The 18,375-nt window shown below is 41.0% G+C and overlaps 1 protein-coding gene across 2 annotated transcripts in view; it reads right to left on the minus strand.

Annotated features, from left to right (window-relative positions):
* Window positions 1–18,375, minus strand: part of ERAP1 (endoplasmic reticulum aminopeptidase 1) — a 530,688-nt gene that overhangs the window by 250,388 nt on the left and 261,925 nt on the right. For both annotated transcript variants that reach the window (XM_078675432.1, XM_078675433.1), the window contains exons 7-8: window positions 13,907–14,020; window positions 7,050–7,181 (exon numbers count right to left, since the gene is read on the minus strand). In XM_078675432.1, coding sequence (XP_078531558.1) covers window positions 7,050–7,181; window positions 13,907–14,020 — 246 coding nt within the window. The remainder of the gene's footprint in view (window positions 1–7,049; window positions 7,182–13,906; window positions 14,021–18,375) is intronic.

Below are 18,375 nucleotides of genomic sequence, written 5' to 3' on the forward strand. Positions count from 1 at the left end.
TGTCCCCCGGGAGAATACATTATTGCTGAATGCCATACAGAGAATGGTACAAGATGGCAGGCTTTAAAATTACATGAAAGAGGTGCCAAGTTGGAGCAACTCCTCAAAAAGGAGGAATTAAAATGGATCCTCAGCATATACACGATGAGGAATTGCCTGAAGCGCCAGGAAGAATGATCTGAGCAATGCCTTTCAGTATGGACCCTTTAATTATCCTGGTATCAGTTCTGGATTTTTAACTTGACGGCTTCGGACACCATCATTTGTCCTCCTTTGAATTTCCCCTGTATTTGATGATTGGCACTACTTTAATCTATGTCTGTACTGATTAAGCGGTTTAACCTGGCTACTCTCTGCATTCATACTGTATACGATATTGTAGTGTTACACACGGCATCTATTGATTACCTTTCCCTGACAATACATCGGTTTCTAATCTGTTGATCAAGCTATTTTCCTATTCTTCTTTCCTATGAACTTTTATAGTTCCCTTTTGACTATAAGTCCTTTTTTTCACTCTACTACTCTGCCATGGAATTATGGGCCTTCCCCACTGAGCATGTGCAGTGAGAGACACTTTTCCATATATGTGAGCAGAGCTCTCCTTTAGTCCCAATTTAACCGACATGCATGCAGACCTGCTGTCCACGGACCATTCTTTGTGAATCCCCTTTTATTTTCTGAACATGGTGAAGCACACTGTGCTCACACGCGGTGCTTTGGTGCACAGAATTTCTGTGTGCATATATGCGGACTTTCTTTCTCCCTACCTGGAGAATACAGTAAGGACTTTTGGAACCCCACATTACCTCTGATATCAAGGAGTTGACTTTATTTCCCACCCGTTATCATTTTTCTTCTGGAAAATCTTAATTGCCTTTTTTTTAATTTAAATGTTTTTTTATTCTCACTTCTTCCTTCATGGCACATGAAGACCTTTTTGCTCCATTTTTATAATTTTCTTTTTTAGACTTACTTAGTGAGACGGACAGAAAATTACAATATTGTTATCTGTTCATTCGATCAACCAGGATTCAGGTAGAGCTTCCTCTACCCACTCCTACAATGATTGTTTTATTGGGTAGTCTACTGGCTACATCTTGAACTCTGACCTCTTATTTTAGGGATGCCCGTCTTTCTTCCCCAATAAAAGCTTTCAATCTTCCCTCTGCGAGTATACACTCTATATTAAAGGCTTACAACTCACACCTTAACAATATCCTTTCTGAACTTATTATTTATTATTATTCTCTGTTTCAACACTCGTTCCCCTTGTTTCGGGCTCCTCTTTATCTCAGGAATCCTGAGGATGGTCCTCCCTTCTTATTGAGTGATTGAAATGTCGTTGACTACCACTACAGACCCTAGATAGATTAATTTTATTATGTATACATGCACAGTGTGTTCCTTGTTTGTAAGACACACAATTTTGATCACTAAAATGTATTCATGTGTGTATCACTAGGATGAGAGCACCAAGCACATCTCACTACACATCCAATGTGCAATCACAAAGTAGAAGTGTTTTATATAAGTTTCTTACACATTATTTATTATAATAATGATTAAAATAACAATTTGGTTCCCTTGTATTGATTGTATTTTTTTTTTACTGTGAGACCAGCGTTTTTTGAACAAGACAAAATAAATGACAACGATGTAGAAGAGGTAGTGTTTGGAACAGGATTTGTTCATAGGGAAAAGTGTAACTTTAGAAGATGGGATGTTTGGGCTACAGCAGACAAAGCCTGGGAAAAATCTTTAGTTGTCATGTAGAAGGGGATGGTCAAATAAATGATCGTTTCTGTGTGTTGGAAGATGACTACTTGAGATTAAGAATATGGAGACCAGGTAACTTGTTTTTTTTAAAATTCTGACGGCCTTGAAATGAAACAAGAGATCTTGAATATGGCTGAGCGTCTTGTAGATGATTTAAAATGACGAGACCTGCTGTAGTTGTAGGGCAGGGTATTTATACAAGAGTATGAACCTATTCAGGAAGGAGGTCCCAGGATGCTTGTTTCCGACAGGGAGGACCCGGCTTTGCAGTTCGGTCTGGACTGTTCTCATGAGGCGCAGGGTCAAGACTGATTTGCATATAGCTGGGTCCAAACAGGGGTGGCGTAGTGGGCAAAAGAAAGATGGATTTAACCCAGATCTCTTGACTGGGGGAGAAATTTTGAATCCTTCAGCATTCCGTCCATCATTTGTTGCAGTTACACTCACCAAATTCGTACAGCATCAACCCTCGACATTCTACAGCATGCCTACTTAGTCCATCAACACCTGGACAAAGAAACATCATTATAACATCCCCTTTCCTTACACACAGGACAATCTAGACGTCCCATCACTGAATCAGTCGGGGATGTTTGTAATGGTAAATAACAGAATGTCACATTGTTTCAATAATGCAGTGGACTGTTGTATCCAAGATTGTTACTACACTCCTTAGCTACAGTGTAAGACAGAAAAACAAGTAGCCTCCAAGTTGCTCATTATAAAGGGAAAAAGGCTGGGATATATCTGGATATGCAGAGATTGTTTCTAAGTGGCAATGTTAGGAGCAAGAGGCCTGAAGGTGCATCACCCTGTCTATTTTTGGAGAAACATACAGCCTCAATAAATGTTTTTGGGGTAGAATGCATTTTACTATTGGGCGTGTGACAAAGACACATATTGTTCGGACTAGACAACTATGAGTTGCTATAGATATTTTATCGTGAAATGTTAGTCTGAATGGGAGCTTGGTGTTGACAGTGAGCCAATGCAATTTGCTCAGAATAGGAGATGCATAGTCTGTCCTCCTAGCTCTAGAGAGAACTCCAGTCACACTATTTGTCCATTCAAAAGCTAGAAGGCTTTATTCAGACCCCATTTGCAATGTACTTTCTCGCAAGCATTGGTCATTTAGAGACATTTATTAAGTTTGTAAATACAAGTATGTTCACTCGAGCACTTATGAAATGTACATACTAATAAAAAGGTAAGTTAAACCCTATAATTACATGGAGGAGATGTTCTTGTCCTCAGGAGTATAAAACCTGAGGCATAGAATAATGGGTGTACTCTTTAAGTGGTGGACCCTTCATGTATCAATCAGTTTAGAATATGATACCCATTATTCAATGCCGGTGTGATAGGTAAGAGTAGTGTGATCTATCTATACTCTACTTATGGCACAACTAAAGTCACCTGCTATCAGCAAAGGATCTAAAAGGAGCATCCTTGGTAGCGTTGTGAGGCTGTTGAGAAATGCTGCCTGCCCTCCATTGGGTACATATAAATCTACCAAAAGCAGATTTCAGTTCCCCTCTACATAAGCATAATGGCCTTCCTGGTTTGTTTGTTGCATTTTGACTAAGTAGGGAATACAGGACGAAATCTAGAGAAATGCAACCCTAGTACTTGCAGAGTATGAAGTGAAATAAACCTGGGCTTTCCACCTCCTTTTCAATGGCTCGCTCTTCAACCGCGTGAAATGTGGCCCTTCCTAGGGCTATGGTTCCGAACTGCCACATGCCTAATCATAAAATAACCATATAGTGAATTTGAGGGGCATGGAAACCAACTTCTACTTTGCTAAGCAGGGGCACTGAGGCCTCGGCCGTCCATGGAGGAAAATGCTTTTTGGACATCTTGTGCAAGTCAATAATAATACCGAACAAAGGGATCCCCTCTGATGGGGAAGATCTGAACACCCATTAGCATGACAACAAAGCATAGAAAGTGTCTACAGGGATACATAAGGGCGTTCAAAATGATTGTTACCTTTGAATCATGGCAATATCCCTTCAAGGCCTCTCTTATTAAACTGCAATATCATGTTATTCCCAATCTAGTTATGCACACAGCATTTATTCAAAGGATATTGTCTGCTGTATGAGAAGTGATTCTATGTAAGATCCCTGTCACCAAGCTCATGGAGGAACTAGCACAGCAGTCTTCATTGGTAAAGACATCCCATCGAATGCATGGTCCACAAATATGGTCGGAGAAAGCATGTCCTACAAAGCTTCCTGCACGTACTGGCAAGTAATTGTCAAGGCCAATTTGGACAAAATATTGCTTCTGAAAATCTACTGCCATTGGCTCTTTGTTTTAATCTTCTGCTCACATGGACAAGGAATGACTGTGCAGCCAGCAGGGCGGGGTCATTCAATCAATGCCTAGGTCAAATCAGGTTCAGTGAAGAACAGCACATTTTGTCCAAGAATTATCTTTAATCTGGCACGGACAATCAAGGCATAGTGCAGCCCATGTCTCATAATTCCTACTTTAAGGGTGTGAGAGAGTACCTATGTGCTGCACTGCAATGCTGTAGACAGACGGGATAAAGTAGAACTCTTTTGTTCTCAAGTTCATACTGACCAGCTTTCCTCTGCTTGCAAAATGGCATCTCAATTCATGTAGTGTAGCAATTTCATTACTTTATGTTTAGATACACCAGGAGTAGGAGCGCTGCATCAGTATTCAGTGCACTCTCTTGACTGAGAAAAACATTTAGATTCCATGCAGGGCCACAACATTGAAGAGTCAATTTTCTATGAAGGGGGTTGGGGTATGTCTTTGCCCTCAATTCCCTCAGACATGCCCACAATTCGAACATTACTCCATCTGGACCTGCCCTCCGCATCCTCCACTCTCACCTGCTGGTAGTCTACTCTGTCTGTGACACTACTAAATTGATGCTGCATCTCAGTAGTTTGAGGGTGTGGTGCCTGAGTGTGTTTTCAGTGTGTAATACCTTCTTGGCCAGCTTGTGCTAATCCTCTCTCAAAAGGCCGAAATCTACTTCCACTGCATTGATTGTGGTTTCCAACAATTCCTGAATGGTGGTGATAACATTTAAAGTGACATCGAGTTTGTGCGTTGGCTCAGCACTAGCCCTTACTCCAATGATTGGAGGATCAATTGTGGGGCAGTTAGGATCTTTGGATACAGAAGACGAGTACATCTTTGCTTGCGTGGTCTGCACCACAGTGACTGCTATTCATTTTACCCTGCACATTATCATTAAGTACTTAATGAGGTGAGTTGTGTTATAGCTTGATGATCAGTGTGTATAGTGGGAGTGCTTTCCAAGAGCAACCAACCCAAAGGCAGCTCCTCCGTTATGGCAGAGAAGCGTCGCCCCACTGCAGTAACCAGCAGACGCATAAAATAAAATGATAATAAAGCAGTTAATAAAACTGCTTTATTATCATTATATTTTACACTGGAGCTGCCACAGAGTCTTGAGTGCGGGCAGGGCACTGCCAGTGCGCATGTAGGTTTGGCTGGCAGTCCATGGCTGGCAAAATGTGCACTTGGATATCTCCAAGCTATTGCTGAAAGATATCCGCAAGGTTCAGGAGCACAGGCTCCACGTCCTTGCTGGAGCGTAGAACCAGCCCGCTCCGCCCAATCCCAAAGCTTTTCATAAGATGGATAATACCAGCATGAGAGTAGCGTCTGGATTCGCGCTGGGCACTCTGGGAGCCTTCGTGAGAACCATCATGACGGCGGCTGGTGCTGAAGCGGCGGACATCAGTCAGGATTCAAGTATGTTCTTATTTTCTTTTTTATTCCTTCCCCCCGCCCTAATGATTTGCACAGCTACCGGCTGCCACTGAAGCAACCTGCCTTGAATCTGCTTGTGTCTTTTCCTGTAGTCATCAAAGCATGAGCAGTCACAGCAATGTTGCCACTATAAGGCATATGACAGGGCTTAGCCTCTCGGACACAAAAAGTCAATGGGGAGTGGTTAAGGGGCGGTCAATGCGAAGCCCCCAAGTCATCTCCTTCAGAAATTCTCAGCACCCAGGTGTACGATTACATATTCCACATAACAGTGTCATACAGGAGGTGTAATTCCACGGTCTGTGCGAGTGGGCCAGAAGGGGAAGGGGTGTGCAGTTACAAAGGAATAGTCTAAACCAACACAGAAAAAGAGAGGCTAGATTCAGCATTCTCACACTTCATCCTATCACCCCGCTTTATGGATTAAAACCAGTCATGGACGTTTTGCCAGGGGTCACATAGGAAATGCCAGGTGTAGCAGGGAGTAAGCTAGAGGTCACAGTTGTGACCCCTAACTACCTCCAACTGAACCTCTATGAAAACAGCCATACTTTGCTTTCCAGCTGCAACATCTATCTACTATATGCATTGGAGCCCTGGCTCAGCTCGGGAATGGATGCTCTTGCCTTACTTACTCCAGGATAACCTCTCGAACATGGAACCACTCCTCGCGGCATTTCAGCCAGCAGCATTCCTGCAGGAGGGCCACCGCTGCCCACAGGGTGCTGTACAATCCCTACAAGAGACCGCAATAACCAAGTCCACTTTCTGCCTAGATGGAGCTGGTTGGGACCCTAAGCTGTCTCACTCATCACAGCCACCTGGCTGATACCTCGCAAACCAGTGTTTACTAATGTGGGAGAGCCTCTGAGTCACAGGAGTGGGGGCAGAACTACGTCCGCACCACCTACTCCAGGGAGGAGAGAGGGGGCAGTGACCTCTCAGTTCTCGAGCCCGAAGCTATACAGATGCAAGCTGCAGCATGCTCACAGCAGCAGGGGAAAACCACTCTAAGTTAATAGCCACTACCTCTGGGGTCAACAAGGACCTCAGGAAGTCCCTACCTGTCACTGTTGGCTTCATTCCAGTATAGAAACGTTTCCAGTAATCCCCCTGGTGTGTCCGGCACCACAAGGACGTGTCCTTGGTGTAGTTCACAATGCAGTTGCAACTTCCAGGAAATGCAACCTATAGACTCTGTTTCCAAGTATGGCTGCTAAACTCTAAGTGAGAAAATGGCAGCAATCCGTAAACAGTTTCAAAGGCATGCTCGGCTTACAGAGGAAATTACTGGCCACTTCAGATCGGGACTAACACCGTACATACAATATTAATTCACTATACTTAACTAGTGACTGAAAAAATTATGAGAACATATACATTTGTAAAAGAACATATTCATGTAGTGTGATACTGTATAAGGAATTACATTTCTAGTTGAATATACACTTCTCAAACAATCTTAAGAAAATAGATATGTATGCTACCTTATCATAGGAAACATCATCAAACATTTCTAGGATCTGAGCTGGATTTTCGACAGCTGTGGAAACAGGGTGTGATGAATTTAGGGCATCAACCTCCATGGCTTCAAAACACTTTGATAAAAACTTGTCTTCCTGAAATGAAAACAAGAACACATGGTTATCTGTATTCTTATTACGTAATGAGAAACTTTAAATTGAGCAAAATACACTAGCACTGTAATTTTTAAAAAAAGAGAGCTTCTCACCTTTTTGTAATACACAAAAATCTCAAACGATCTTGCTGTACGTCATGCAATAAATAGAGACATAACTATTTACAATAACAATGCACCAGCATATTGAACACGTTCGCTGCGGCGCAAATTTCCCTGCTGTGCGGGCGGATTTAACTCGTGCGGAACTCGGACCACATGCCCACCGTGACATCAGACGTCCGACGCGTTAAGGATAGGAACTTATTCACCAGAGCAATAACTTGGGAATAATTTTTACCTCACATGGTTAAATGCACATTTAAAAGCCCACGCATTCTTGTATAGATTTATCATAACACGAAAATAATGATAATGCTTACTTACATTAATAGAACACCACCTCTTCACTGGTTTTTTATGAAAATGTGGTTTTGGATTCTAATAGGTGGGTATCCTTGTCTTTTGTAAAAAAAAAAATTGCTGATCCTACGATTCCCTAAACAGTCCGGAAGCTCATACCCTTAACATGACTTGTCTGTCATTGTCAAAACAGTTATTCTGATATGTGTGCGAAGTGTTTTCATCCTCCATCAAACTTGACTTACACTTTTTCATATCCCAATTAAATAAGTTGGCTTTAACAGGTATATTCTGTCCACACTAAATACTTGTCCCAACTTAACATACATTAAATCACTAACAAATCCTTATTAACTGTGAAAAGTAATCCAAATCCATAAACATCTTTTAGACCTGTTAAAATCAATATCATTAAACATTATAAAAGTAAAAATGTCTTCTCAAGCAAGATGTATGGGAAATCACTAACCACCAGGAAACAGATCTGAATTGTTCACTAACTGAATAATCAACTTTCTTTCCTCTTTCCTCCCCAATGTATCCATTTTGATAGAAAGATTAAAATATTTTCTTCAAGGAGAAAGTAACTGATAGAAACATTGCCTGAACAGTGACGTATGTGCACCCCTGCCTTGAGTACCCCAGCTGCTTGAATATTTGGATTCCTGATACAGATTTTTGGTCATGACCGAAGACAGATCACTCATATGCACCACAACCTAGGCATTTATGATGGTAGAGGGCTACTGCCTTCGTCAGGAATTAAGTGACAGGAACGCGCGCGGTGGTGGCAGCATACCCATTTTGTGTTTAGTAAGAATCAGTAGTGTGAAAAGGCCTTTTTATCTGAGTGCTGGAGTTGTTGCTACCGGCCCACTCACGTACACTTCTGCTGCTGTGGACTGAATTCGCCATTGGCCTATGTGGCGGCTAAGTGTAGAGCTGGGCAGTGCATGACAGTAGACCATGTGTCCTGTGATGTATGTGTGCCTGTGCATGGTACATAAAATGGAGGCCTGCAAGTTCTACTTTGGAAGAAGAGGGGCTAGAAAGGCAAATAGAGGTGAAGACTGCAACCCCCTGGCAGGAAATATGGACTGCTGACATTACTGACTAGAGCATCAGTGGACATCAAAGGTTTCTTTGACTCTAGGAAGAGTTACTGATTGGTGGGGCCGGACTCACTGTAAAGCAAGATGGTGCATTTGATATGGTTGGCACTACAGGACCAGGGATTCACGATAGAAGGGAAGGCTTAGGCCTTTGAACCTATCATTGGAATATTTTAATGGAGGCTAACAGCCAGGGGCCACATTATACATGCTGCTCATTTTCCTTCATTGCGCTTGGTGCACCTTTTAAAAGGTGTGCCCAGTGCAATGAAGGAAAAAGCACCGTATTATGTAGAAGACACTAACCTCAGGGCAGCCGCGAATTTGGGCTGCCCTGGGGGTAGCACATTCATGTGAAAAACAGACCGGCTGCTTTGAAGTTGCTCCATGTTTTCACAGTGCAAGCAGCACCCGCCTGCACTTTTAAAGTGTATTAGAGATCCCCTTTCAGGCAGGTAATGTCAGTTTCACCACCCACCTGCAAGGAGATGTCTGGGGAGTCCACAGAATCCCCTTTCCCCCTCCAGAGATTTGCTCTCAGGGGGTGCACTGACATTGCACCACCTTTTAGTTGGTGCACTTTCATTGCTACGCCTGAGAGCTTCTTTGTCACTGCACCCACATCTGTAATATGGCGCAGAGGCATGACTCCATGCAAATGAGGGAATGTCCTCTGAAGGCAGCGCTGACGTTTTATGTGCACCAGTGCTAGCGATATCACAGAAGGGGCAGCACAAGTGTCTGCAGCCCCTTCTGTGATACCAAAGTGCCCCAGGGGCGGGCAAAGTGGGTGTATGCCAGTTGCACCCCCGGGGCACTTATTGTGATACAACCCTAGGTGTGACCCTGATTACTCCCTTAGCCAGTGTTGTGGGTCAATTAAATTAATTGGAGCCAATCATGCAGTGGCAGACTTTCCCATTGTCAATGTACTGCACAGGGGATAAGGCACTTTAAAGACATCTACGCCCAGATCAGTGCCTGGATCTGGACTATAAAAAAGTGGATCCGAGTCAAGTTCTTCAAAAACATTTTTAGTAGGCACGAAGATAACCAGGACTTCTAGCAGTTGGAACAAGAACTTGGGGTCAAGTTCTGCTAGCCGCCCTGCTGGGTGAGGGCTCTGAACAATTGAGCTAAGTACTCCTCCCGCACTTGACCCTCAGTGATAACGCTGGTCGAGCAGTCCAAGGCCTCTCAGACAGGAGGTAGGTGTAGGGCGAACTCAGGCTCACAACTCACCGTACATCCAGCAAGCGCAAAACCTGAATGTCCAGGAAAATACTTTCTTTTATAAAGAGTGGTATTCATACACATAGTGAAATATGGTCCACACTTAACAAAAACACTCTCTTCATAAACTCTTTCTTACTACGGACCATAGTGAAATACGGTCCACACTTAACAATAACACACTCTTCATAAACTCTTCTTACTATGGACCATATTATCCTTCATTCACTTGAGTCAACATCCAGTCTAGGCAGCGCTAGAGAATGTGAGTTTTTAGAAGCCCCACAATGGCTAGTTACAGGCAAAGTATCCCAAAGCTTTTGGCGGTAGAGCCAGAGCAGTTGCTCCACCCATGGAGCCTGCGACTCAAGAATTGGTCTTTCCCACTCCCACTGGAGACAAGATGGAGAAACCGGGAGCATTCAGAAATTCTGGGTCAATGTTGATGGTGACAGGTGCCAGCGAAGAAAAGCAGTCTTGTTTCATCTGCACAGTGTCTGGACCTTTCCGGCGCTTCTCTGTTGTTGCATTAAGTACCCTTGTGTCCTGATGGTAGACTTAGGGTGCTCCTGACGTTTCGGTAATGCCTTGAAGCTCCAAGTTCAAAGAGTGCACCTGATTTATGGGTCACGGCACACTCCTGCTATGGCCCCCACCTGGCATCCAGGGGTCGCTGCCGCACTCTCTAAACTTATAACATGGTATGCTGCCACCATTGCAATCTTGCGGCCTCTCTCCTGGTGAAGGCAGAACCCTTCCACCACTCGGGTTTAGTGCTTTAGGCAACCTCCCAGTCCTAGCAAGACCGCAAACCATGAGGCAGGCTTAGTTCATGGGGCACACATATGATCCGTGTTAGCCCAGATCCAAATGTACTCAGTAAATGTTCAAAATGCAGGAACAGATGTGTGAGGCCATCTAACAAATGTCTGAATAATAGGCAATGTTTTCGTAAGAGAAGGCGCGTAAGCACCTCTCCAATTAATCCATGTGATAAGGAGTCTATTCTTTTGTATACTGCCTGTTTATAGATCCCACCCACTACAAAAAGACCACAATCCATGAGACAGGCCTATGCCATGGTGCACACGCATGATCCGTGTTTTCCTATGATAAAAAAAATCAGTATTAGGGATCCGACAAAGTTGGGCCCTCAGGGCTGGGGTACACATCCATGCAGAGGATTTTTCCATCCCAACAATCTGCAAATCAGTATATCAAAGTCCTGTTCAAAATAGTATATTTAGTCATTCCTATAACTGGCATAATTCAAGTTGCCACTCGTCCTTTCACGTTTCTAGGGTCATTTTCTGAGATTTGGGTACCAGATTAGTGGTAAGAACACACTAGGGCTTACTCAGCTTTTCAAAATAGAATAGTATTGTTGATATTGTAAAAACTCAAAGATTGAAAAAGAGCATACACATGAGTTGGCGAGATAGTTGGAAATAAAGTTGTTCTTTACTTTTGTGAAGTAAAACCTTTACTTTTGTAAAGTAAAATTGAGTTGTTCAAAGGTTTATAATCCGGAGTCCGGATATATCCTGCAAAGACTAAAGAGGAGTATGATTCTTGGGACTCTTCTTGGCACAAAGACTTAAGTCATATTTCTTGTGAGGAGAAGTGGCTTTCGGTTTGAAAACTAAATCTTGTGTATAGTTAATTTGCATGTAAGCTTTGTGAATTTTTGGGATTATTTTATTTGCCTTCACAAGAAGAGTGCTGTTTCCTGCTGCTACTGTGAAAAAATACGTGAATGACTGCAGGTAATACATGTTGTGTTATCTACAGGAGTTCTTAAAATTCTAGGGCACTGTAAGTAGAAATTGTAGAAAAAGACAACAAATGCAAAAAGTCTATATTTATTTTATGATAATATCGTTTTTTAATCAGAAGTCTGCACTACAATAAAGGAGTAATCGAAATAATACACATGCTTATGTGATTATAATAAAAAGTTAACATTAAGGAGGGACATTAGGGTATCCCACATGATCATATTACAAATAACTATCTCCTTGTTTTAAGTTTTCCTTCCCTGCTGTTCTGTTTTCCAACCCTTTCCATCACTTGACCACTGCAATAATATAAGCCATAACAGTAATCAGATTTGGTGGTCCCTGGAGTTAGAACCTTGAAGCTTTGTTTATGCTCAGCAGAACAAGATGGTGCAGCATTATTCTGCAAATCATATTATCCATAAGTGCCAAGATATCAATCATTCATTGACATGTTTTTTTACGTGGCTGAGGTTTGCAAATTTGTTTCAACCTACCCACCTTCTGCCATGAAGCCATCATCTGAAATTCATCAAATAAAAAAATAATCATTTTTTCTAGTGGATAGCTTCTAATACGAGTCTTTTAAACTCATATAATTTCTCCAACTTTACTAAACTACATCTGTTACTTTTAAGTGATAGCTGTATTATAGTACATGAGGAAGTATTGAGGCCATATCTTTGGTGCCCATTATTTCCAAACAAGTGTGACTGTGTTTTCTGTGCCTATCATGTATCTTATGAGCCTAAAACTCAAAGACTGAGACCTAGGGTATCGATTCTCTTAAAATAAAAGGTATCACACCAACAAATGCTTCTGTACAGTTATGGCACACATGATAATTTATGGCTCAATTTTTTCAAACCCAGAGAAGTACACCAATAGCAAGTATACCAGGTAGTCTGAAACCTGAAACTACAGATAACTGAATCCACATGTCACACTATGTCAAACGTACAAACTGTGCTCTGTAAAACACTGTTCAACTCAGAATCTTTCTAATTTATTAAAATCTTTTGGTTGCTCACCACTCTCAAGGCTCTACTATTTTCTAATTTCTTTACCACACCAAGATGAGTTATGTAGAGAAAAAGTCTTTTTTTTTCTTACTTTGATAAGCCGACCAGAAACATTTCATGTCTGTCTTGCTGTTCTGCTGAACGGGTTAAAGAGCATTCAGTTTATATATCCATAAGAATTACATTTGCAACAGTCTCTGTTCCATGTCTCCTTGTTTTGGTGAAATGGTTACTGACTCAAGAATCTGGAAACAAATATGGTTTAAATGATTTCCATCCCCAATCCAGTATAAATTCACTGGTGCTTGTGTATTGTTAGTCCTTTTTTTGCCTACAGGTTGTTTTTCCTAACATAAACCCTAACATATGGGCAATTAAAAGGGAAGGGCAATTAGTCGAAACACAAGTCATGAAATGACTGAGCTTGATGGTACTGCCAGTTGTTGGATGATACCTAATTGGGAGCTTACAAGGTTTATGCAGAGTACAAAGTTTAAGCACAGAAACTTTCCCATATTGATTCTAGAAAGAGTTGCTACATTGTAGTCTTCGTTTCGGTTTGAATGACCAAGTCTTCAATGTTCTCACTGTTTTTCTAGACAATTAAGTAATCATTGCTTTATTGAGGAGCAAATCGTTAAGTTCCCAATAAGATTCAATACGTTTTTAATGTTATAGGAGGATTCCTTTGATTCTTTCGTTTTACCTCAAGTATTTATTAACACAAATTAGTTGATCATCTGTGGCGCTTCTCTCTGAGTCTTACTATGATTCTTGTGTTTTGGCATTTTACAGGTTCCAGCATAGTATGGTATACAGCATGGACCTCATTATAAAAAATGTTATATCCTGATGTTTCCAGATATTATTTGCTATTAATGTTTTCTAACAGAGATGAGAAGTCCCACAGAACTGCACTCTGGTGCTACTGAAATAGTATAAATGGGCTAATAAGAGCTAGTTACTTTGAAGTTTATTTTATACAATAAGGTATTGAGTTTGTCCCCCTGGAAATTATAGAACATATATGCAACTGCTTTAGTACAGTTATTACATTTAAACAAGACACTTCATTAGCCCAATACTGAGTATAAAAGAAAAACATACAATGTTTCTAATTCATATGTAAAGAAAATTGCCTAATACTACAATACTCACAACTTGCAGATCCGGGTGTGTAACATTCACAGAAATATATTCCATAAACTTAGCAAATCCTTCATTTAGCCAAAGGTCATTCCACCACTCCATGGTAACTAAGTTTCCAAACCACTAAAATAAAAAGATGGGAACAAACATGAATTAAATAGATGGATTTCTTCAGAACTTATGCAGTTTACATTATTAACATGCATGAAATAGCACTGTGCCATTACATGGACCACAAGATGGGACCTAATACTTTTCAGATACCACAAGGTTTTATCATGTCACCAATCTAGCAATAAAGGTGAATAAGTTACATTCTCCATCATGCACACTCACTTTATGTTGGTGTCCACACGCTGTTCGGTCTGTACGTAATGCTATCATTGCACACATTGATGGCTAATTATAGAAAGTGAGTTGTCTACTCAAGTTATTCCATATTTGTGTGGTCTTCATGGGCAGGAATTTGGCGAGGAGTGAGCGAGGAGATGTTTGATTGTTTGGGCTATTTGAGACGGCAGGAAGCCAAACTCAACTAAGATGGCAAAACAAGCAGTGGGAAATCATGGGGGGAAGAAAGGCCGGGCAGTAGTTGGAGCCATTGGAATTTGGAGCTACTTCATGAGCAGCCACACCAGTATAACAAAGAGGGGAAACGGTTTGCTGGTGTGCGTAAAGTGCCAGAGTCTCCCTGGAGACCCCTTTGTTCATGGTCATTTGTCACTCCTACTGCTCCCACTGAGGAAGTAAAGGCAGCCATCAGCAGTAGTTGTTGTTGTGGAGGCAGATAGGGTCAGGCCATTGGTGTTAGTCCTGCAGCCCCAGGAGGCAGCATTGTGTGGGGCAAAGGTGGTCAGTTTAGGTACCAGTACCGCTAGGTCCCGCAGACCCTCTCCCCCTTTCTGTCAATTAATCATTCTTCTGCTCTGCTTTGCCTCACTATATCAGTGCCACAGTTTCTGCTCAAGCTACTTGTTTCCTGACATTGTTCTACTATAAATTCACTGTGCCATTGATCTTTTTTTCTTTTGTAAATTTCTTTGCCTTGCCTCAACGTTGAAATTATTTGCATTATTTTGCACTTTTACAGCCCTGCCACTTAGTTTTGATTTCCTGCTCCTTGTGTGCAGATACACAAATTATGACAGACTGCGATGCTGCCTCGTGTTTGCCTCCCAGGATCAATGCTGGCTCTCTTGGGAAGCTAAGACACAGGTTACATAGTGGCTATTGGATTTTCACAGCAAGAATTTTGCACTTTGAAATTTTGTATGGTAACCATACGAGTTTGCTGTTGTGTCTGTGCTCTGGTCTACCTAATCTTCCTTCTCTGACTTCTCAGGGACCTTGTTACCGAAGTCACTAGTCCATGGCAAACCTGGCTCAGGGGGTCAACATTCCGACCGTGAGAGTAGTCGTGGGGTGGGGAGTTGACTGCTGTCTCAGGGAGGGCTGAGTGTTTTTGGGACAAAGGTTAGAGTTTGAAAAGCCAGTCGTACGCTGGAGTTCAGGGGTGGAAGCAAGAAGAACAGATGATCCGACAAACTTAGGAGCTGATGCATCTGAGCTGCATCAGGAGGATGCTGTGCCTTGCATGAATTTTTGATGCATAGAATGGATTGGTATACCTATACCCGTTATAGTCATTGAGACTTAGGACCTACTCACAATAACGTGGAGAAAAGAAAATGTTGAAACACACACTTTAGACTAATGAACTATAAGAATTGTCAAAACCAAAAAAAATAAAATCTTGCTGCAGTGGTCCTTAGTTGTGGGGAGTAACTACATCCTTTTTTGGTCCTGTTTAAATTACATGAATCATTTGCGCTACGCTATCTCATATTATAAAAGAAACAGTAATTAAAGTTAGTGATTTGCACTTTCCCGTACAAAGTTTATCTATTGAGGTGTAGCAATTGCCAAACGTAAAATTAAAGGCCACCCTAAACTGATGAGTGCTAAATATCGTATTTTGAAATACATCATGAACCTATTGGAAAATGTAGTAAAAGATTCATATCATAATATTGAGACCACCTCACCAATGCTAAATAAACTTGTAGAACTTACTGCAGGGCTTTCCAAAAGAAAACAGGTTAGCATGACTAGCCGCACTTTAGTTGATAAGGAATCTAAACTTTAATAGATCCTGCTATATTTGTGAATAAAAAAAGGACACAGCTCTACAGACGGAGGGCAGAGGTAACAGGGACCACATATTGCAATCTAGTAGATGTTTCAGCTCAAACTAGCCGCAGATAATCAGAAAACAGTAAAAACAAGGACTGATAACAGGGATCAAACAATGAATGTTAAGGCCAAAGAAATAGAGAAGGAATTAAGCTACATTACTAAAAATATCAAAGTACATTCTACTTTTCAAGATAAAACAAGAAAGGAAGAGTGGTCTTAAAAATAGTAAATCAAATTGTACTGGAGAGAGAAAAAGGAGAAGGATTACAAAAAAAGGACTAGGTAGGGTGAGTTGGGACAGCACCCATACTAATTATAAAGAGGAGTTAGATTCTGGTTTAAATAAAAGTATGACAACAAATGATTGCTTAGCTGAGAAATGTGAAGCAGAAATAAGTGCAGCAAGTGATGATGAAATAATCTGCTGGAGCAAGAAACAGAATTAGGAGTGGCTACTAAACTAGGAGAGATTGAAGTGTTGGCATCTAAAATATAAAAATATCCTATCCATTTGCCATTAGCAGCGCAGGTAAATAACTACTAATGATATGGCACAATTTATTATCAATCCTGAGTCAAGGTCATCTAGATAATGATTTCATTTGATAAAAATAACTTGAACATTTGATTGGTCTCTGGGAAAAAAGTGAGGATCATTTGATCTTACAAATAGTTGATATCTTTGCAGATTGGACACCAAGCCCATATCTTAATCGGGTAATAATAACCTTGATCCTTAATAGCATTTCAAGGCTGTCTAAAATAACAACATGTGAAATAGTATTGGTTGAGCTTCCCAAAGAAAAGTGAGAGAGTCTGAATAGTATAATGAAAATTAGTAATGGGAGAGGCACTCCAATTTTAACAATGATTGATTGCTGCCTTGTCCTGTTCTCTAAGCGTGCTGCAGAGGAGGACGCAATGCCCATACTGCGTCATGAATCTAGACATGAAAAAAACAAGCTAAACAGCTTGCCCTCTGCGCACTGTAGCTACTACCCTTTTGGGTTACTAAATAATCACTTTAAACAATTTACTTATGAAGTTCAAAAAATGAAAACAACACCAACTATAATTTCAGTCACATTGAATTGTATTGTCAGTGCAATTATATTTACAACTCTCATGTTGGTTGTGAAAAATTCATTGAAACTTGATGTTATATTCACATCTACATTATTTCACCTTACAATTTATGGCCACAAGTTATCATGCCCAATGCATTTCGGGCCACACGGCCCTTCGTCGGGGGCAGTACCTGAAACGAGACATAAATCTGATTGTCGCTTGATGTAATAGTCTGTCATCATACAGTGGTTCGGTGTGCCACATCGAATTATAAACATGTGTAAACTTGCAATTAATGAAGTCAAAAAATATTCATAAAAAAACTCTAAAGAACCTTAGTAGTTGAGTATACATAAACAAACTAAAAATGTGCAAAAATGCCACTTTGACAAAACACATTAACAAATGCATCCTATCACATGAAGTTAATTACATGACCCTGTAATGTGAATTGACTCACTTGTTTAGCCTAAAATGTGCCAAAGTGTGGGGATTCTGTGAGATGAGGTGAGTCAGGGCTTCGAAATTTTGTGCTGAAAAAAACGAAGAGACATGGATAAATACACCCACTTGAAAAGCGGCTGAAAAATAATGCTGAACGCGTGGGTTAAAATCCTAAGAAAGCGCACTCACAAGAAACTTTTGTTATGATCTCCAAAAACTTGGCGAATGAAATGTAATGACGGTTGCTTGGGAACAACGAATACACCCAACCTGAAGGAGACAGAATAAACCCTGGTTTAGACGATCTCGTTACTGTCAACTCAGTTGAATTTCGAAGCCCTGACTCACCTCATCTCACAGAATCCCCACACTTTGGCACATTTTAGGCTAAACAAGTGAGTCAATTCACATTACAGGGTCATGTAATTAACTTCATGTGATAGGATGCATTTGTTAATGTGTTTTGTCAAAGTGGCATTTTCGCACATTTTTAGTTTGTTTATGTATACTCAACTACTAAGGTTCTTTAGAGTTTTTTTATGAATATTTTTTTACTTCATTAATTGCAAGTTTACACATGTTTATAATTCGATGTGGCACACCGAACCACTGTATGATGACAGACTATTACATCAAGCGACAATCAGATTTATGTCTCGTTTCAGGTACTGCCCCCGACGAAGGGCCGTGTGGCCCGAAATGCATTGGGCATGATAACTTGTGGCCATAAATTGTAAGGTGAAATAATGTAGATGTGAATATAACATCAA

The sequence above is a fragment of the Lissotriton helveticus genome, chromosome 2_1 (genome assembly GCF_964261635.1).
Source record: "Lissotriton helveticus chromosome 2_1, aLisHel1.1, whole genome shotgun sequence".
Taxonomy (NCBI): Eukaryota; Metazoa; Chordata; class Amphibia; order Caudata; family Salamandridae; genus Lissotriton; species Lissotriton helveticus.